The following is a 22,344-nucleotide window of genomic DNA, read 5'->3' as shown; positions in this document are numbered from 1 at the left end:
CTCAAGTGCCCCGTGATCTCTGTCCATTCATACGTAAGCGCAGGGCACTAACAGGTGACTGGATGTGCTGGGTGTACAAACAGACCTCTTAGTTTCAGGGCTTTGCCGTGTGAGATCTGGCTGTCTGAGCCCCCAAACTTCAGGATCAGCAAGTCCTTTCTCTTGGAATGGCTGCAGGCCCCAGGAAAGGACTTTCAAATACCTGAGCAACTCCATAAGACTGGATGCCAGTGTCCTCAGAACAGAGCAGTGAGGAGAAGCATGGGTCTTCTTCCATACACAGACATTTACTTAATCCCCCTTCTTTGGCCTGCTATTCCCTGCCCCTTCTTCCAGCTATGCCTGCTGTCCATGAGCCCAGAGTCTCTCTAGTCAACCTTTCCAGAAAGTTCATCACTAATCTTCCCTTACGGAGGTGAGGGAAGAGCCTTCAATGGGCAGCACAGGTGAGGGAGGAGGCTGGTGTCTAAGGACAGACATTCAGAGGAACCTGATGCCTCATTCCGGAGTTTTCTGAGGGTCGGCGGGGCTGTGTGGCTTGCTTCAGTGTTTCTCACCACTCCCACCATAAATTTCAGCCTTTCTCTAGTCGGTTAACCAGTCAGTCATTATTCATCCACCCATTTTCTAGTGTTGCAATTTTTGTTGCTGGCACCTCCTCTCCCATTCTCCCACTGTCCCACTCATTCATGTCTTTGCCTTTTTTTTTTTTTTTTACCATTTCCTTATCATTTTAGTGGGGGTTGGGGGAAAATGGGTGACTATATGCATCAGTATGCTAAGTATAGCTGGCGCAGAGGCAAGATCGAGTTCTGGGTCTGTGTGAGGCAGGGGTTGGGACTGAGATTCCCTGTATCAAACTGAGCCATTAAAAATAATCCACTTGTGGACTCAGGGTGATGACCAGGATGCCTGGACTTGACATGAGGAAAATAAAAATTTACCCAAGGGAAAAAAAAATTTTTTTTGTCCTGAGATGTTGAAACCCTAGGTCTAATCCCATACAAGTCTAGGATCTAAAATGATCTTTTCCTTATATGCAGGATCCCCTAGTTAATAAATTTTCATATTTGGGCTGGAGTCTTATGATAAGTGGCAGAAGCAAACCAAAAAACTATTCAGGAGAAACACTTCCATAATTTTATGGAATCCCACAGAAAATCTTCACTGAAGATGAGTATACAATAAAAAATAACAATACACCAAGGAACAGTGTTCTCAGGTAAAAGCAAAGAGATAAACAAGATACAGGATTAACACCCCCAATTATATGATAGAACAGTAATCTGAGGCTGAGTTTAATACACAGTAAAGCCTTGGTGTGCGAGCATAATTTGTTCCAGAAACAGGTCATCTGAAACAGTCATCTATCAAAATGAATTTCAAGAACCACTGGCTCAGTGGTTATCCTGTGACATTCGGCATCACGTAAGATGCGTACCACAAGACATCGCTCGTTTATCAAATTAAAATGTTTGCTTGTCTTGTGGAACACTGGCAGAACAGGCTCACAATCCAAGGTTTTACGTATTTGAACTGGAGTAGGAGGAAGGAAGGCTCCCACAACATGTAAAACGGATGGCTCTCCCCACCCCCACCCTTTCCTTCTGGCACGTGGAAATTTCTTCTTTTCTAACAGTTTTGTAATCGAATTTGACTTAAAATTCACTCACTCAAAGTGTATGATGACTTTTAGTATATTCACAGAGTTGTGTATCCATCACCATAATCAATTCCAGAATGTTTTCATCACCCCTAAAAGAATCCCCCTACCCATTAGCAGTCACCCGCATTTCCCCTTCCCCCAGCCCTAGACAACCGCTAATCTACTGTCTTTCTGTACAGATTTGCGTATTCCAGATACTTCATATAAACAGGATCATACAATATATGGCTCATTGTGAGTGGCTTCTTCCAGAGTATAATGTTTCCAAGGTTCATACAATTTGTAGCACATAAGTACTTCATTCCTTTTTAAGGCCAAATATGTCACTAGATGGATACACTACATCTTTTGATCCACTCATCAGCTGATGGACATTTGGGTTATTTCCACTTCTGGGCTATTATGAACAACGCTTCTATGAATATTCATGTACAAGTTTCATGTGAAGTATGTTTCACCTCTCGTGAAAACATACATAGGAGTGGACTTGCTGGGTCACACCATAACTCCAGGTTTAACCACTTGAGAAAATGCCAGAAGAACTATTTTCCACAGCAGCTGCATGGTGTTACATCCCCACCTGCTGTGAAGACGGTTCTGATGTCCCCACATCCTCATCAACACTTGTAATCACTTGTCTTTTTGATTACAGCCTCCCTAGTGGATGTGCAGTGGTATCTCACTGTGGTCTTGACTACCTGATGGCTTATTCCTCTTCTTTCTTACAAGTTCAGTTACTCATTTAAGTAAATGGTTGCTATATTTATCTGGCATTTCTAGATGTTCTTATGAGACGGTACTTCATATTAGCTTAATCTGACATCTGGGGGAAATGGGAAGGCCTCCATGTTTCACTTAGACTTTGGTTGTATGTGAACTAACCTGTACATTTTAGTAACAATCACGATGTGTGCGTGGGCAACAGCATGTGGTACTGTTCAATGCCCCAGGCTTCAGAGTCAAACCTAACATTTAAATTCCACCTGTGTCCAACAATGCAACCTGGGGCTAGGTACTGAGCCTTGATTTGCTCAAGTGTGCAATGGGGATAAAACACCCTCCTCGCACCTTTTGGGATGAGCACTGGGTGTAGTATGGAAACCAATTTGTCAATAAATTTCATATAAAAAAAACAAACAAACAAACAAAAAAAAACACCCTCCTCAGAGAGTTACCTGAAGGGTGCAAAGAGATCACCACACCACAGCTACCTTAGGTTTAACTAAAACTAGTACCATTACTATTAATAATAAGAGCAAAACTTAAATAAGTTTTAAGATGCCAGACATTCTTCAGGTGCTTTATATTCAACAGCTTGTTAATTCTCATAATAATCATATGAAGAAGGTACTATTACTGTCTTTATTTTGTAAAAGTGGAAACCAATGGAAAGAGAGGTTAAGTAACTTGTCCAAGGTCACCAGCTGATAAGCAGTGTAGGCTGGGATTCAATTTGGCTCCAAAGTCCATGCTCTTAAGCAATGTCTATCGACCTCAGTTGTATTATTTTTTTGTAATTCAAACATGAACCACTCTAAATGCTCCTTGGCTCCCACATACTATCAACTTAGAGGTGATACACTTTATCACTTAGAATCATACCATCCAGTATAGTGTAGACACTAGTCACATGTGGCTACTGAATATCTGAAATGTGGCAAGCCTGGACTGAGATAGCCTATGAGTGCAAGGTATGTCCTGAATGTCAAAAACTTAGTATGAAAAAGAAATAAAAAATATCTCGCTAATAGTTTTTGTAATGATTACATGTTGAAATGATAACATTTTGGATATACTGAGTTAAATACAAACATATTATAAAAATCCATTTCTTTTCACTTTTTTTAATGCAGCCCTAGAAAACATAAAATTACAAATGTCCACACCTGTGCCTTTCATTCTATTTGTCTGGGACGCAGGGACTTAGAGTGCTCAAGGAAGATGAACTTGATTAGCAGTCTCCAACCGTTTTTGTACATGTATCCCTGCAATAATGTTTTAAATTATGGATTCCCTCACGCACCCTGGAATAACACATCAGAGTAAGACTGAGGATGTGATCAAGGGTGTGTTTGTCTTTTATAAAGTTGGCAAAAGGACAATTAGGAAGGGAGGTGGCAAAGGGCAGATGGCTTCAAGCCTGGGCCAAGGAGCCTTCCAAGGCACATCGGGCAGTTTTAGGAGGAGAGCACATCAAAGTCGACGCCGTAAGGCAAGCTAGCCAGGGTGCACCTCATAAATCTTCCCGGGAGCTCAGGTGTGTGCAGCCAGTGTGAAGACAGATTGCAGAATCTAATGCAAAGGCAGAGGGCCAGCCTCTCCTTAAAACTGAGCACACCCTGCCTTCCCTCCCCCGTGACCCTGCCCAGCAGTACCACTCGGTTCCTGCAGGGGGCAGGCTCGCCTGTGCCAGTGCACCCAGCCCGGTGGGAAGCAAAATTCCAGCACTCTCTGGGACCTCTCCCCACTCCCAGGGCGCCTGCTGTTTGGTCTCTCTGTTTAACCTCAGGCCATGACCCAAAGTGTTCAACTTAATCCTAAAATACACACATTCCACCACGTAGAGTCTCAGGACTCCACTGTCCTTTAAATCTTCCACAAGATAACATTACCTTGCAAACGTTTGTGTTTTTTTCTTTTCACTAAATAGGCCAAACGTTCTGGTTGTTATCGTAGTAGGGCTTAGGGCTAGTTGACATTCCCATTTATTTCAGAAAGTCCAGGGAGCATGAGGGATATCTTGGCGTCCAAACCCTGAGGCTCAGCCCAAGAACAAATAATCCTTTTCACCTTCTCTTCCCACAAGGCATGGAAATGACAGCAAGTTTAAAAATAAAGACACCAGGCTTTCCAGCTAACCTGGAGATGGTCTGTGCCAAAAGCAAGAGAGGAGCAGACAGCTCACAGAAACAAGTCCCTACAAGGGACTGCCAGAGAGAATGTTCCAGTGCCTCCTTCTCCATTTAGCTCACTCAGCAAGGGCACAAGCTGCTCTATCTCCTGCCAGGCCAGCTCCTTCCTTCCCACGCTGAGCACGGCTCCTGTCTAACATTTCTGTTCTCAGGAACGTTAAAAACTGCACACGCTAAGTAAAATAACCTCAAGCAGGTTCTCAAAGAAGGTAAGCCCCGGGAATGTTCTCCCACCAAAGGCCGAGTGGCGGGGTCAACGCCATCAGCTCTGCAGATGATTAATACACATGGACAGATGGGGGAACACTTGAGAATAAGACAATCAGTGCCTGCATTTTTAAATCTAAAACTGGCGGGTTTGTTTGGATAAACTCAGGATAAGACAGAAATACCGATTTGTTCACTCTTGTTGCCAAACCCAAACCAATATTTACAAACCATTTGGCTGAACGAAGTTCACTGCAGCTGACATCAGAGACATATGCCACAGATTACAGAGAATTGTACTTACTTACCAGGAGTTTAATGCCCAGGTCTAACAGTATTTGTTTTACATAACAGGGCATCTATATCCCATCAACATATAAAAACAACACTTAAAAAAAGAAGACATATATATAGGGCCTGGAAATAAGAAATTTGCTTGGGAGAAAATAAGCCTTAGACAATCTTCCTTAGATATTTACTAACACCAATCTCATTTTTTCATATATGGTTATTGAGTGGGATCCGCGAAGATGCAAAGACAATCTCCATTTGAACCCTTTGGGATGTTGGTCTTTCTTGTCTCCTAAGATCTAACGTCAAAGTGTACATGGCCTTCCCTTAATTACCAGCCTCACAGCCACCCGAGTTCTGCTGATGTTTGATTTGTCCCTTTCCCGTTTTAGAGTCAAAAAGCCAAGCCCACTGAAATGATCTTCAACGAACTGGCAAAATAGTAGTCATCTGCCTTCACGGAAAATCCTAGCAGGTGAAACCATTCAAAGAGGACTCAATGATGGCCTCTGAGAGGGAAGTGTTTGGTTACACCTGTTTTATAGTCTGCCTTTTACTTAGAGCCCACCATGGTGACACAGAATAACTTCTGAGCTCTGCATGAATTGTATCCCATTTATGAGTGTTAGTGCTAAGCTCCTCCCTATCCAGGCCAAGCAACACGGGTCCTCTTTATAGAGAACTTTACACTAACTGGACACCTCTGTATATTGGCTTCTCTACAGGACACCAACAAGATTAGTGACTATTCTCTAAAATGACTCCAGCCTTGTGCATGATGCTGTTTTCTGGAATCATTATACAATAACACCACGGAAGCCATGTTTGTATATAGCCTTGTTTTCTTTTAAAGAGTTGCATGATGAGAGAAATTGGTAAGGCACAGTCAAGCCTAAATTCCGTATACCTGTTAGCACTGCCTGAATTAGTAGCAGAGAAAACAGTATCCACGGGCAGACATGTGAGTGAGTCTGTGTGTGGGTCCAGCTACTAATAAACACGAATGGGTGTATAAATCCATGTATGCACACACACACATTCCAGTAACACTAATTACCACTGGCCTAAAGGAAATTGAGCAGCACGTTCACCAAAAAATACCCTCAGCATTTATTAGCTCTGCCAAGTGAATTCTGTGTCTAAGAACACAATTTGCAGCAAATAAATACAAAAACACACGTGCCCGTTTATATTACATCTACCATATGGAAGGCTTGGGGCTTGGTAGTTTTCTCTCCATGAACTGACACAACCTCCCACCTGCAGTAGGGCTAATTATCTCAGCTTCTAGAAGAGGACCAGGTCCACACACTATCAGCACAGTAAGTGCGCTGTGATGGGAATCGCGTTCCCTTGACTCCAATTTCCATGTTTTTTCCCCACTACAAATAGACGATAATTAGGTCAGTAAGCAAACTGAGCCAGGATGAACAGGAACGTAACTGAAGGTCAGGCTTAACGTCTAAATAGGAAACTTAAAGCAAATGGAAATAGAGAAGTCTAGACTGGGAGAAAATGGTGAGAGGCCGGGAAGTCAGGGGGGATGTACAATGTCAGCGGTCGGCACTGGAGAGCAGGCCCAGGAATCCTGAAGATCAAGATGGGGGCAGCACATGAGTGAAGTGGTGAATGAAGCAGCATATGCTGCAGGGGATGTAGTGGGCGGGGACCCATTCCACTCTCATCACACCCACTGACAGACCCGCCAGGACCAACATTCTCACCAAATCTCACACCTTACCGGCCCTGGCAAGGAACTCCTGAATTGCCAAATTCCAACGACAGCCCTGTGGAAAAAAGCTCGCCGTGTCACCTTAATTTTAGTGACACGAGTCATGTCTATCTTTAGTTGCATGGGAGGCACCGTCTTCTACCAGCATTCCTTGTGTAAATGTCCTAGTTATCCAAAACCTAGCCATCATGATTAACGAAGTATCCAACAGTAATTTGAGGGTGAAATTAATCTTTGAACTGTGTCCGTGAATGTCACGATAAAACCTAATTAGGATTAAAACAGCCACTATTCTCTCCTTCAATCACTTTGTTGCCTCTTGCCTTCTCCTTGACAATGTCACCTAGACATGAAGTCTTTGGCTTTGACGTCCAGTTAAAACATTCAACCACCTGACTTACCTAGGGACAGCCCTCAGTAACAAGTAAGCATCTTTTCTCCCTGCCCACGATATCTACCCTGCATCAAAATCAGTACTTTGTTTGGCATTAATGAATGAAGCATCTTTCTATCCAATGCCCAGCATGTAGAAAACTCTCAATAACCATCTGAGGTACAGATGAACGTATGAGATCACTATGGTAGCACCTACTTCTTCGTACTTACAATATGCAGGTATTGTGCCTGGTGCTATGCCTACATTACCTACCCTGCAGGGTATTATGTACTCCCAATTTTCAGACTGGAAAGGTGGCTTAAAGAAGTTTACTCAGTCATCATCCACGGTCACACAGCCAGTAAATAATTGACCTGGAGTCCAGTCCACAGCACATAACCCCCCGGGAAGGCACGTTCTTTCCTCCGTGCCTTAGGGCTTAGGATATTATCGTCCAGATTAGCTGATACCATCCAGCACCCTATCAGCCACATTTTACATCCTTTGACAACACCACAGAGAGCAAGGTACATGCTCTTGATCTATTTCTTTCCTCCAAGTGACCATGAACTGATGACAAGTAAAGCCTGACAGGACAGCTCTGTTGGTCATGCGGAGCACTTTTTGAAAAGCCTTAGATAAATGTAAAGCCATCTAATTCCATGATAATGGGAAATTCGGTTTTCTGTGTGGAAACCCATACCTTATGGCTAAATGGTGATTTCCAGGCAGGTGTGGTTGGCTGTCTCATCTAACGGGTTAGTAATTGAGGAAGTTAATAATGGTAAAAAGTCAAAACATAGAGAACTGAAAAAAGTTTAACATTTATAGCCTTTTATTAGCTCGTATCTGATAGAACTTCATAAACTTGAAGGCAATGTAATAGGAAATGCTTCAAAGTGAAAAACTTTAAATTTTAAACTTAAACTTTAATTTTCATTTAAAATTTAAATTTGTAAGCCTATAAAGAGTTAAACTGCTCCATTTCTACCAGGGTGAATTAGTTATCACCTCATAAAGGTATGAGATGAAGAAGAAAGTATCAAACAAAAGGGACATTTGAACCGATAGCCACAACCTTTACTGTGAGCAGAGAGAAATATTTCATGGAATTGGAGCTGGGTGCATTAGGGATTGCTCCCTTCTAGACCTTGATGTGCCCAGGGCAACCTGGCAGGGAGACCAGAGCAGGAAGTCACATGACCATAATACCCACTGCCTCCCATGACGTACTCAAAATTCTCTGCTTTCAACCATCCTTCCAACACCTAATGAAAGTTCTGAATAATTGGGCTCAGAACCTTCACACAGAAGCACAGATCAGATGCAATCTCTGGGGCCACCTAGTTTTGCCACAAAACTTTCTCCACTGTCAATGCCCACAATTCCAGGGGATATGACAAAAGTGATTACACTGTGGATCCTGCTACAAAGATTTCAAGCTTTTAAATTGAATTGACTCTGGCCCTGTTCAAACAGCCCTTCACTGTAGTATTGTCCAAATCGCAGAATGGATGCTGGGCCCTTTCCCCATGCTCTGGACCCATTCCCATCTGACCTGCCATTGGGCTGAGATCTGTATCTCTGTTAAATAAATTTGCTGAGAAAACATCCACAAGACCTGACAGGTGGTTTATTAAATTATTGTTGATGAACTTTTGCTGAGTGGACACAGACCCTATCATAAGGCAAGCACCTCCATGCCTCTAAAATTGTGCTATCTCACTCCACGTCTCCCGAACAAAGAAAGTGAGAAAAGTAACCCATAGAAAGGCCTGGGACCTCTCAAGTATTTGTGTGGCTGGCTGAATTAATCCGTAGCCCATTAACCTACCCATTTTATTCATAATGTACTTCAAGCTCAGTACTGCTTCCCAAGAGAAAGCATAATACACCAAACACTGGAAAGCACTTAATGGTTTGCCAGGAATCTTTTCAGTAAATCTGTAAGTTAGGGATGATGCATTGTTCACAATGTTTTATAAGTACAGGAAATGAGGTTTGTTCAAGTTTATTCAGGGACTAAAGACAGAACCCAGTACCAGTTCTTCAGACGCGTGGCCAGGGCACTTTCTACCCAACCTGCTACCTAGAAAGGCCATAAAGCCAGGTGCTGAAGAGTGTGGCATCTGGATTCTTACTAATCAGGGGAAAATCTTGGTTCTACCACCTACTGTTGTGAGCGCGCATGAGTTTCTCAGCCTGTGCACCTCAACCTCCTCATCCGTAAAACAGGGATATTAAGAATAGCCACAAGGGTCCATGAGGACTACTTGAATAAATACATCTGAGAAATCAAAACAGTGTCCACTACATAGTAAGCACTCCATAAATGTTATAACATCGTTACCATGTGTGGTGGTTATCTGGGAGCTTGTGTGATGCCAGACCCACAAATCAATGAGGATCGCTCTAAGGTGATGGAAAGTACTAGGCACAAATCCTGCTTCGTTATGTGGTCCTGGGAAGTGCGTGTTCTTAAAAACTTTTAAATTAAATATGTAATGTAAAAATGTTTTAAATGTAATACGCCAGACTCTAGAATTAGAGAGAGGCACGCCTTGAAAAGATAACCTGCCATATTGTGAAGAGTGTGTGTAGAGGTCCACATGGCAGAGACATGCGGGCTTTTTATTGACTATTCCAATTAAAAAGAAAAAAGAAAATAGAGGCATCTGGGAGGCTCAGTCGGTTGAGCTTCCTACTTTGGCTCAGGTCACGATCTCGCGGTTCGGGGCTTTGAGCCCCACGTCGGGCTCTGTGCTGACAGCTCAGAGCCTGGAGCCAGCTTTGGATTCTGTGTCTCCCTCTCTCTCTGCCCCTCCCCACTCACTCTCTCTCTCTCTCAAAAATAAATAAACATAGGGGCGCCTGGGTGGCGCAGTCGGTTAAACGTCCGACTTCAGCCAGGTCACGATCTCGCGGTCCGTGAGTTCGAGCCCCGTGTCAGGCTCTGGGCTGATGGCTCAGAGCCTGGAGCCTGTTTCCGATTCTGTGTCTTCCTCTCTCTCTGCTCCTCCCCCGTTCATGCTCTGTCTCTCTCTGTCCCAAAAATAAATAAACGTTGAAAAAAAAAATTAAAAAAATAAATAAATAAACATTAAACAGATTTTAAATAATAAAAAAAAATAAAATATAGGGCATCCTTTCATTATTTGAGGGAAAAACATTATCCCAATCATCCAAAGGGAAGGCACTGTAGAAAACAAGAAATTACAAAAGTCCTTCATAACTGGAAGGTATCATTACTATCTCATTGGGAGATATGAATGCCACAAAATAAGTCTGGTTTAGAACTTAGAAATCAAAGTTAAAATTAAATGAGCTCTATAAATGGACCTACACCAGATGTGAACCTGGTCCTAAATTTCAGTTTCTAATGAAATATCTCACAGCCCTTGCTCACAGAGCAGCTAGAATGCAAACATTTTTTTCCTTTTCCATTATTCAGAATCTATTCTGATATTAATTAACGGTGGAAAAAAAATAACTCAAAAGAAAATAACAACCATGAATAAAATGCACTATCCCTCTTCCTACCAAATGATCAGCAGCACAACCCTTCCGATCTCTTTGACGCCAAGGACAGCTGCTAGAAACAGAAAAAGCCTTAGAAGGTGGGTCTGGTTGCATCACTTCATCAGCTGAGCCTCCACAATTGGTTTATAATTTACTTGGTAAAAACAGAGAGTCAAACATTGGTCAAGTTCCCTGAAAGTCATCCAGAAGGTTGTCCTTGCTTACTGTGCTGACAGAGAGCTGAAAAAGTGCTGTCGAACTACTGTGGTCCCTCTTATAACAGAGACTGCCCTCCAGGGCTCTGTCGGTTTGCTTGCCCTTTAGAGGAAGGGAGGCAGACCACAGGTATAAGGGCAGGAGCAACTGTTCCTAATGAGAAACCAAATAATGCTAATTTGAAACCTAAAGTCCAAGTGAAAGGTTATAAAAACTCTTAAGAGCTCCTTTCTGCATAGAAGAAAATGTACATTCTCAAAAGTCAGCTTATGAAATTACTGCATGAAAAATACTGGTTTTTTTAATGAATCTGATAATGAACTTCACACTAAAGTTTTCATACTAAAGTTAGCCTATGCCTTTAATAACAGCACAAAGCTAGTCAAATTTTTCGACACCTAAAAAGCACAACTTATAGCAGGGACAGCCAAATTGCCCATGATTATCTCCAGAAGTTTAGGAAGCTCAGTCATGCCCCAGGGATGTCACTGTGGCCTGAGACAAGGTGACTTTCATGAGGAAATAAGAGATTCTCTGGGGCTGTGGTGGGTTTTTTTAGATGCAGGATGAGCTTTCTTCTAACCATTCAAATGCCCAAGGTTAAGATATTTGCAACCAGGGGCATCAAATTATAGTCATAGACCCATAGGGCTTGAAGGGCCCATAGAAATGGCCCTCTCATTCTATAGCAGGTAACAGGGCCCAGTGAAGGCAACTGACATGTGCAAGTTTCGCAGTGACTGAGCTGACCCAGCAAATTGAGGAAAGAGAATGGAAATCAGGAATGTGCCGCTCAAGTCCCTCCAGCCCCACCTGGCAAGGTTCTCACCACCCCTGTCCTTCTCATGAGGCAGAGAAGTGCATACTAACTGAGAGCAAATGTGTACTGCTAGAAAAAGGAAAAGTACTTCCTTTGTTCCCTTCCTTCCATTTCCTATTCCAACAGCCCACTTTTCTCCCACTCAGTTCCACCTTTCCAGGGCCTCAGAGTGCAAGCACAGCGTTCGCAGTCTTTCCAGGACCCCAAGGGGCAAAGCCAAGGGTCCTGCATCCTCCTTGCTTGGTTCCCACTAGAGCCACAGGCGGTGGACAGCGCCTTCACAATCACATGGAGCAGAAGCAGTAAATGAGACTGGTTTTGCTTGAAATGCAGAATTTCTGCTAATCAGCTTATGGCTGGTTTGGCCACAAGAATGGTGGCTCTACACTGCATAATCCATCTTTGTAACTTCCTGTCTCCATAAGCCTGTGTGTATGTGCCCTGCTGTGCAAGGTGCTGGGGTGGAGGGGGAGGAGAGACGCAGGGCGGTGTGGCAGCGGTTTAGGCGCAGGCGCAGTGCAGTGCGCTGTTGAGAAACGTTCCCTTCTCATGGCCGTTCGGCCCCTCGGATTCATTGTATACACCTCATCTCCACACACGAACAGACCTGGCTATCTCTAAATGGCCTTGAATGTGGGTCAAACTAGTATCATGAGGGAGAGAAAAAATACTGCCGTGCACTTTTATCTTTAGACCGTAAGCACAGAAGATCCCCGGACTTACCCGCCAAAAATAAAATAAATAAAATAAATTTTAAAAATAAAACCATTTCACCATGACACTTAACAAAAAATAAGGGAAAGGCTTGAATGTTTAAGGAGTCACTGCAATATGACATTTGTCTCAACTTACCCCACCTATGTAAACAGCATCACTGTAACAACTCAAAAAGCAAAAAGCTCTCTTATTCCACTTGACATGAAAACGTTTCGCTGCATTTTTTCTTTACTGCTGTGCCTAAGGAAATGCTTACCTTCCAGCATTTTTTGCAGACTGTTCCTCATGACGTGGATGTTCTCTATCCCGATGAACTGAAACTTGATATTGGAGTAGTTATCTTCGTTCTCATAGCCCTTCCCTGCGGCACGATTTGCCATTGCATTGAGCTGCGGTGGTCAGCAAAACAGAAGGGTCACCGATGGCATTCAGGACATAACACAACCCGCACATTTCCCCGACAGCCATGAAAGCAGTTCAAAATGATGTGCAGAAACACAACATGTTTGAAATCAGGGGAATAGTGTGCTGAGCTGTTCAGGCACGCATGCTGAGCTTATACGTTTGTTGACGTGGGGAAACGTTTTCTTAGCTGGAAAGCATTCTGCACATCCCTTCTGGAGATGCCTCTTACAGTTCCGTGAGAGATGCCGGATATGCAATTCTGTGAAAGAGCCGAGTCGCCCTGACTTAACCAAACATCATAACCTGTAGGTCGGCAAAAGAATATCAGCAGATACAGCTGGAGTACAAAGCTCTGTGAGCTAAATCATATCTTCCAGGATTATACTGCCGATAAACACATTATCCTATAGGAATGATGGCAGGTTTCTAATCTGCCTCCAAGAATCCCCCAGTTAAACCTTGAACAGGAATCACGGACTAAAGCGAGGGGATGCAGCCCTCTCTCCAGAGCCGTTTCCTCCAGGCACTAGACACCTGCTAAGAGGGTTTGGGGACCACTTTCATTACCATAATTTTGTAGATGTGAAGTGGAGGTTTCCCAGTGCAAATCAGGTTAAAGACAATGGACTTTGAAGACATTTATTAAATGGAAACTTCTGCCCTTATCCTGTGTAACTCAAACCAAGCAGGGGGCAAGCCCTGCCTTAGCTGAAAAATACATATGTTTCTGGAATGGACGGACGTATTACTGTTAATGTTCTATCCTTGCTGTTTGGCTAAGCAGGTAGTCACATCCTAGGAAACAGTATTCACTGACCATGTTCCTCTTCTGTCCACAAAAGGCAGGTGGGTTATCCCAGGCAGAAAACTGACACCAGGAACTCACCACCAGAAAATATATATATCAGTTTTTAGTTTTATATATATATATATATTTATATATATATATTATATATATATATATATATATATATATATAATATATATATATATATATATATATATAATATATATATCAGTTTTTAGGCTGACAGTGAGGTACCAGGGGGATATTAACAAATACTTTCCAAAAAGGTAAGTTAAAAACATAAATATTCTTTGACCCAGATCTTTACTTGTGAGAATCATACACAATTAAAACTACCAGCACATAAAGACAGGTGTCCAAGAATGTGTATTAAAACTTTGTAACAGGGGCGCCTGGGTGGCGCAGTCGGTTAAGCGTCCGACTTCAGCCAGGTCACGATCTCGCGGTCCGGGAGTTCGAGCCCCGCATCAGGCTCTGGGCTGATGGCTCGGAGCCTGGAGCCTGTTTCCGATTCTGTGTCTCCCTCTCTCTCTGCCCCTCCCCGGTTCATGCTCTATCTCTCTCTGTCCCAAAAATAAAAATAAACGTTGAAAAAAAAATTAAAAAAAAAACAACTTTGTAACAGTAAAAACCTGAAAATCTATGCATATCCCAATAGGGTAATGAGGAGACAAATTATACTATGTTCACACCCTGAACTTCTACACAAACAAAAAGAAAGATATGGATTTTACATATAGAGAGAGAGACAGAGAGACATGTACATTGATTTGGAACTGGCCATGACATGTTAAGTGACAAGCGTAACCTAAAGAATAATGTTCATACAAATATCTCATTCCTTGTAAAACAAATGATAGATATATATTCACGTTTATACACGTTTGATTAAGCAGATTAAAATGAATGAACAACTATACCAACCTGGCAGCAGGCAGAACAAAGAGACAGGTGGCAAGTGTCAGGGGACACGATCAATACTATTTTAGATGCTTTTGTGTCCTTGTTACAAACACAGTATATTAGGTTTCTAATTTAAATTATAGACATAACACATATTAGCAGCGAGAAAGAAAACTGCAGAGGACAAGCCAGTGGTACTTAGAGCCCGGGCTGGCAGACGCCTCACTTCTCCATAACAGTCCTGCCCATGATTGTCCTGTCACATCAGCTGGGGCACATCAGCCCCTCATGACACTGTTTCCAGTTACCGTCACCCTTCTCCTGGGCATGCTATCAGAACAAAGTGTTTGGCCTTCATCAAGAAAAAAATATGTTATTTTGAAGACAACGTATGTTTATCCCTTACAAGTTTTATTTTAAGGGGAAACTTTTTTCTAAAATGACTTATAAGCATTATTCTTTTGAAACCCACTGTTACAAAATATCACTGCTTTGTATAATTATTTTCCAAAGCTGTTGGCCAATCCTTTACAACAAGCTTCATCAAAGGAAACAATAGGAGACTTGCAAGTATCCTTAGCTACACCAACCTTATATTTATTCTGTTTCTTGAATAATTCAAGTTAAGCCTATTTGCCACATACTGCAGAGATACTCTTTTTAAACAGTGTAATAAATAAAACTCAAAATACTATTATTATTATTTTAATGTATAATTAGAATTCTGTGTTCACATTTTTAAACAGTGGAATGCCTGTGACCTGGGATAATTTACTGATAGTCTTTCCAAGCAAAGGAGCCACACAAGATGTCTTCTTGAAAGTCAATGGTACTTCTCATAATGAACAGAAGATGGCAATATTTAATCTATCATCCAAAGTGTAATTTTTCAAGGTTTCCACATATTTCATAGAACCTATCAGGATAACGTGGCAAATGCTGAACCCTCAAAGCAGGAAATACAGTTTTAGAATTAATACAAATTCAAGAAGCTATCCTGGACCTATATTATAATTTTTTTAAACGTTTATTTATTTTTGAGAAGAGAGAGACAGAGCATGAGTGGGAGAGGAGAGAGAAAGAGGGAGACACAGAATCTGAAACCGGCTTCAGGCTCTGAGCTGTCAGCACAGAGCCCAATGCGGGGCTTGAACTCACGAACCACAAGATCATGACCTGAGCCGAAATCGGACGCTTAACCAACTGAGCCACCCAGGCCCCCTGGACCTATATTATAAATTTCCAGATAGAGTGTCCCTTGTATAAACAAAACAATATTAGACTAAGTTTAATTTGTCCCCTGTGCCTTTGGCTGAGAACTCCAGCTCATGATCGAAGGAAAAGCAATTCATCTCAGCTCCAAAAAATTCTCAAAGAAATAAAACATTAGAGGTAACTGCACTCCACTTTCAATTTATGCTTGAGGAACACAACAGGCAAATGACAAGTAGGGCTGAAAAAAAAATACCCTGTTTTCTAACCCAAGATCACTCCACTATTTGATAATCTCTGCATCTTTGGATGCAGAAAAGCTCATTAAACGAAACAAAAAGAACTCCACTCATTTTCCAACAAACTCTTATGAACACCTACTGTGTGCCAGATGATAAACAGAATAGAAAGTTGAGTAAGAAGCCATTCCTACCACCATAAGCTTCTGAGTGTGGAAGTGAAAATCCACAGCACCAAATAATAATGGCCTCTACCAGCCAGGACTGGGCAGAGGCTGTGATAGTGGCAGGAGTTTGAATCGGGAGCAGCCCCGTGGAGCCTAGGGGGTTGAGGGTCACGTTCCATGAAAGCAAAAAGCCTCGAGATAGACGCTAATCATCTGGAAGGATGGAGACCGAGGGGAGGGCACTGCAGATGAAGAGGTGAGAGACAAAATCAAGGAACAGATCATCACAGAGCCGACCAGTGTCAGTGGAGTAGACGGTTCACAGATGGTGGCAGTAGCCAGAGACGAGGCTAAAAATTAGCCAGAATCCTCTACAAAAAGGCCTGATTCAGAAGGTCAGACTTTACGCATGACAGTGGAGAGCAACTGAGGATTCCGAAAGATTTATTTGAAAATTTGAAGATTTAGTGTTGATGGCAGAGAAGATCCACTGGACTGGGGCAGAGGACACAGGCTCCACGACGAGCTTGCAGGGCAGGTTTGAGGCCATATCCCTCCACCTGGCACAGAACAGGACTCAGTGAAGATTTACTGACCGGCTGACTGGCCAAAGGACTGAATATGAGAACGAAGTGGAGGGGTGAACAGGCCAAGAATGCTAAGAAATAGAATCAGATCTTCCTCTGACCCTAAATCAATCAATCAATCAGACACACCAAAACCATGAGAACTTAGCCAACGATGATCTTGATATCAACTCCATGGTCAGCCCGGTCACTCAGAAGACTACAGCTATCTTAGCCTCACAAGTCTCAAATTTCAGCACAGTACATTCCGTACCTGAATAGTGACAGGGCCCAATCTGACATGGTTGGGAAATGGAAACAAGTTATCTTGGCCAGAGGAGGACCGGGCCGCATGCAGCGAGCGTCACGTGACGATCCTCTCCCTCCCTCCGGGACTGATGAAATGAAGAACCTTACCTTGGGGCATACACAGGTAAACACATGAGAAGGCTTTATTTCCTGCAACTGCTGTCTAAAACTGTGCCCGTCAAATCTTCCTTTCCTACCCTCAGGATATCTCAGGCAGAATGACTAGCTTTTGGATTACACTCAGAGAGGAAATCACCATCCGGCTCCATTTACAATTCCAACGCCATATATGATGCAACCTCATCTTTCTCTCGTTACAGGCTGTGAGGACTGGTGAGGGGTCTTCTCTCCTTGCTTCTCGTTCCTCTTCTAGGTACTGTTTTGGGAGAGTGGGGAGGTAGTTCAGAGGAGGGATAAGAAAAGTGATAACCATCTCTTCACAAAGCTGGCAAGACTGCAGTTCTCTCTCCACTGAGGTCACTGCTTGACTGGCAACACTTATGGGCCATCCCTGCCCTCTCGGTGAAAGTGTCCAAATGCTGCAACCCCTGGGGCACACATGTGGGCTCTTGGACATATGAGGTACACAAGTCACTGACATGGGAGATCCCTCAGGCTTGAACTTCTTCTAACCCCCTCAACTTCGCTCCCCAGCAAACACCCTGCAGTCACTTGCAGCTGGAAACTTCGGGAGGGAGTCTTTGGAGGGACACTAGCAAGATGGCTCCTGGGCACTTGCTTCCTCCGTGCCCACTAGACCCACAGGGAAACTCCTCTGTCCTTGCACTACCAAAGAGAAGGCGTGAAGACGTTCCACTGCCTCTGAATACTGCTGTCTCTCCAATCCCCTCTCCCCCTGCTCTCTGCCATAGTGGCCATCGGCAAGGATGGCCCACATCCTGCTAAAAAAGGAGATCCTAGATTCTCCCCTTTCAGGCACCTCCGTCTTTACGATGGGTTCTCTCAGCTCCCCCCGCTCACAGGATTTGCTAAGTAAGAACCACATAATTACCGATCCCAGAGAAACACAAAAATATCCATTCTGTAATGCAACTACAAAACTGCTTACAGAGTGCCATTAGAAGCCATAACCATAAAGCTGTCTTTGGAGAAGGAGCAAGGACAAAAGGCTGAGCATTCGCAGACGCAGGTGGCTGCCTTTCCTCACCCCTTCTTTGTACCGCACAGCACTTCCTGCCAAGGTGCAGGCATCAGAGCACAGCTCAGAGCCCTTCTGGCTCCTCTGGCCCTGGCCCTGATTTGGGCTGAGCTTGTGGTTGGTTCTTCAGCCCCGCGTCTCCATCTTCAGTGGGTGTGTGCTGGGAGGTGGCAACCCTCCTGAGCCTCACGTGCACACAGGGCTCTGACTTCTGTGAACAGCTCCATGGTCAAGTGGAAGGAGCCTGGGCTTTGGCATCGGATAGGCCTGCATTTGAATGTGGGCTCTGCTCTGACCTGTGCAACCTTGGGCAAGTTATTTTACCTCTCTAAATCGAAGCCCTAGCCATAAAAAGAAAACACGTCCCAATTTTCAGGACTATTGTAAGAATTAAACGACAAAGTGGTGCCTGGCATCTTTACAAGCCCAGCCAAGACCCAGAATAAAGCAAGGAGAAGTCATGAACAAGGTTGAGATAAAATTAATTACCTCCCATTTTGTAATTCAACTTCTATTGATTGCATCCACATTATTTCATATCAGCTTAATGCACCAAATCCCAGCAGTAAGATTTGGCCTCATATATTTGGGGGGGGGGGGCAGATATTCAAACATACTGAGGACCTCACTGCTTCTGCCTCCCATGTTTTTAATGTCAACAAGCAATTCAGAAGGCTTTCACCTCAAGAGGCAGCATGTGGGGCTAGCCTCACTGAGGACAGGAATGGTTGGGGTTGCCTCCTGTTCCTCTCTCTTTTTAGTTAAACCTGAGAGCTCCATTTCCCCCTGCCCACCACCTAGAGCAAACAGGGACTCCATCTCCTGGCTACCAAGGAAGCCTGCCACTCTGGAACAAAAACCAACAGACGTGTTCTTTGGAAGAATGAAAGCTCTAAGCAAACAGTTTAAAACTCATGTGAAGTGTGTGTATGCGTGAGCAAATACAAGAACAGGGCACTTGTATGACACGCCAATTTTCTTTAATGGATCGGCATTGAACTTCTTATCACCAAGAGTAAACACGCTTAGTGCTAAATATACCCTTCAAATCAAATCCTCTGGATTAATTCATTTTAAATCCGGAATATGCCAGGCTCAACAGCTGCCACATTTCCCAGGAGGTTTACATAGCACAGTGCACACTTGGTTCACTGGCTCTGCCATCAGTAGGTGAATCTGTTTGGCTGTATTTAAACCTGGGAAAACGGGACAGGAGAAAGGCGTCCCAACCCAGGAAAGCCCCTGTCCTCTCCTTGTGTATCTCGTCTTCAGTACATTTACCTAAGATGCAGGCATTCTTTAATTCCCCTCTGACCATGAGGCAAGTCCAAACAGCCTTTTCTTACGCAAAACGTGCAATAAAGAGGACAGAATGCAGTCAAGGTAAGAAGGGAGGGGCTGTACTGTGATAAGCCCAAGAAAAAAGCACAAATGGAAAGAGAACAGTCAAGTCAGAGGTTTTCTGGTATCTTTCAAGTGAAAATCTTCAAGCAGAGCAGCCTTTTCTTTTTTTTTCCAGTTTGAAGTTCTTACCAGGGTATTTCGTTTTCATATTACCTAAAAGGAAGGGAATCCTTTACATATAATCTGCTATAATGTGATACAGCTGTAACATGCATTTTATCATTGATCTCCACAACTGATTGGCTGATCTGGCATCTGAAAGGGACTCCATCCCCGTGGCCTGGCCCACAACTATCCCACTACTGCACTTGGGTCAGGAGCACGGGACTGTTCGAAGGTTGAGGGTATGAGTAGGGCACTGATCTTACACTAGGAAACCATCCAATTAAGTGAACCAGGCCATGAATCACAATATTTGATGAACCGAGGCCCAGAGAAGCATTGAAAATTGCCAGGCTCTGAGTGCCTACATAATGGATAATACCCAATTCTCAATTCTCACACGGCCCACGAGTATAGGCTATGTCGATAGTTACCTATCAGTGTATACAATGGATTTGGGCTGTCCATCATTTGGGCTGTTTCCTGCTTCCTGTTCTAATGTTTCTTGTGTCCTTGTGTCCCTTTTAAAAATAGCTTCACTGACACAGAATTCACAGACCATACAATCCATCCACTTGTGTAATATATCCATTGTGTAACTGGCACTACAATCTAATTTTAGAACATTTTAATCACCCCAAAATGAAACCCTCTACCCATGTCCCCCGCTCCCCGTTTCCTCCCATCCTTCTAGCCCAAGGAAGCCACCAGCCTACCTTCTGTATCTATGGATCTGTCTATTCTGAGAATTTCATATAAATGGAATCACACAATGTGTGATCCTCTGTGCCTGACTTCTTTCACTTCATGTAACAGTTTCAAGGTTCATCTACGTTGTGGTACGCATCAGTACTTCATTCCTTTTTATAGCCAATAATATTGCCTTGAATGGATATACTACATTTTATTAACTCATTCTCAGTTGATGGACATATGGTTGTCTCTACTATATTTATTTATTTACTTATTTTGAGAGAGAGAGCCAGGAAGGGATGAGAGAGAGAGAGAGAGAGAGAGAGAGAGAGAGAGAGAGAATCCCAAGTAGGCTCTGCACTGTCAGCACAGAGCCTGACTCGGGGCTTGAACTCATGAACTGTGAGATCATGATATGAGACGAAATCAAGAGTTGGACACTCAACCAACAGAGCCATCCAGGTGCCCCAGGTTGTTTCTACTTTTAAGCTATTATTAATCAAGAAATATTCACAGATAAGTTTTTGGTGGACATGTGTTTTCATTTCTCTCAAGTTAGGAGTAGAACTGTTGACTCATATGGTAGCTATGTTTAACATTTAAGGTCCTTATGGTCTTTTAACCTTTTCATGATGACAACAATCTTCAAACTATCATTTATGAGGTAAAAAAGTTCTGAAAATCCTCCTCTTTCCCCACAGGAAAAACCACTGTTAATGGCTTGGCATACATACCCTCAAATTTGTCAATGTATAGAATAATATATAATGTTTACAATTATTATTACATAAATGGGATGACATCATACATATTTGTGTATCTCACTCTTGTCGCATACTAGATCTTGAACACCTTTCCACACCCATGTGGAGCATGGGCCACATGTACTACTCTCTCCTCAGGCATAGGCACATGTACATTTTCATTACTGGCAAGAAGTTATAATGACAAATATGTTGATTAAGGCCATTTTGTTTGGTCATCTCATTTTGTCCTATTTGTCCCATGTAGTTGTAGGTGATTTTGTTTCCATATATTCACTGGCACATCCCACTGAGGACTCCTTTTGTTGACTGGTTTACAAAGAAATGGGTCTAGGCCATGAAATTGGGAATTAAATTGGACCTAATGCTAACAGGCATAAAAAAAAAAAAAGGAAACCTGTGTGGTATCGAGATACCTTGCAAGATGGACTTGGCTTATCCCTCAACCACTAGATTTCTTATTGACCATCTGATTAAATTATAAAATTGGTATATGAATACATGCATAATTAAATAATATTTACAAATAAGAGACATGTAGAAAGTTCTCTACCTCCCCAAATCCACCCTTCTCTATGGAATTTTAACAGGTTGCCACATATCCTTCCAGATCTCTATTTTCATAAACCTGTAATTTTTTTTACATGAACACAAGAGCATGCATATTATTTTGTGACTTTTTCATTCACTTGACATTATATACTGTAAATCGTTCCAAGTCACAGATACAGATTGCTGCAAGGTGAATCTGAAATAGTACAGCTGAACACCTCACAAAAATTGAACTGTGGGAGAGCCACAGTAATTTATTGTCAGAGAAAAAAAGGTCATTTTAGAAACAAGTGAAAAAAATAATTTGGTAGGGGTGCCTGGGTGGCTCAGTTAAGCATCCAACTTCGGCTCAGGTCATGATCTCCCATTTTGGTTCAGGAGTTCAAGCCCCACATCAGGCTTTCTGCTGTCAGTGTGGAGCCCACTTGGGATCCTCTGTGCCCCTCTCTCTCTGCCCCTCCCTCTCTCTCAAAAAAAATAATAATAATAAACATTGGGGCACCTGGGTGGCTCACTCAGTTGAGCGTCTGACTTCAGCTCAGGTCATGATCTCACGGCTTGTGGGTTCAAGCCCCGCGTCAGGCTCTGTGCTGACAGCACGGAGC

The 22,344-nt window shown here is 43.0% G+C and overlaps 1 protein-coding gene across 2 annotated transcripts in view; it reads right to left on the bottom strand.

Moving 5' to 3' along the window:
- The window catches only part of MTMR7 (myotubularin related protein 7), a 126,896-nt gene that overhangs the window by 15,641 nt on the left and 88,911 nt on the right, over nt 1-22,344 (bottom strand). For both annotated transcript variants that reach the window (XM_019828309.3, XM_003984625.6), the window contains one exon: nt 12,713-12,845. In XM_019828309.3, coding sequence (XP_019683868.2) covers nt 12,713-12,845 — 133 coding nt within the window. The remainder of the gene's footprint in view (nt 1-12,712; nt 12,846-22,344) is intronic.

Source organism: Felis catus, chromosome B1 (assembly GCF_018350175.1).
Source record: "Felis catus isolate Fca126 chromosome B1, F.catus_Fca126_mat1.0, whole genome shotgun sequence".
NCBI lineage: Eukaryota > Metazoa > Chordata > Mammalia > Carnivora > Felidae > Felis > Felis catus.
This window is presented reverse-complemented; position numbering and strand designations above follow the sequence as displayed.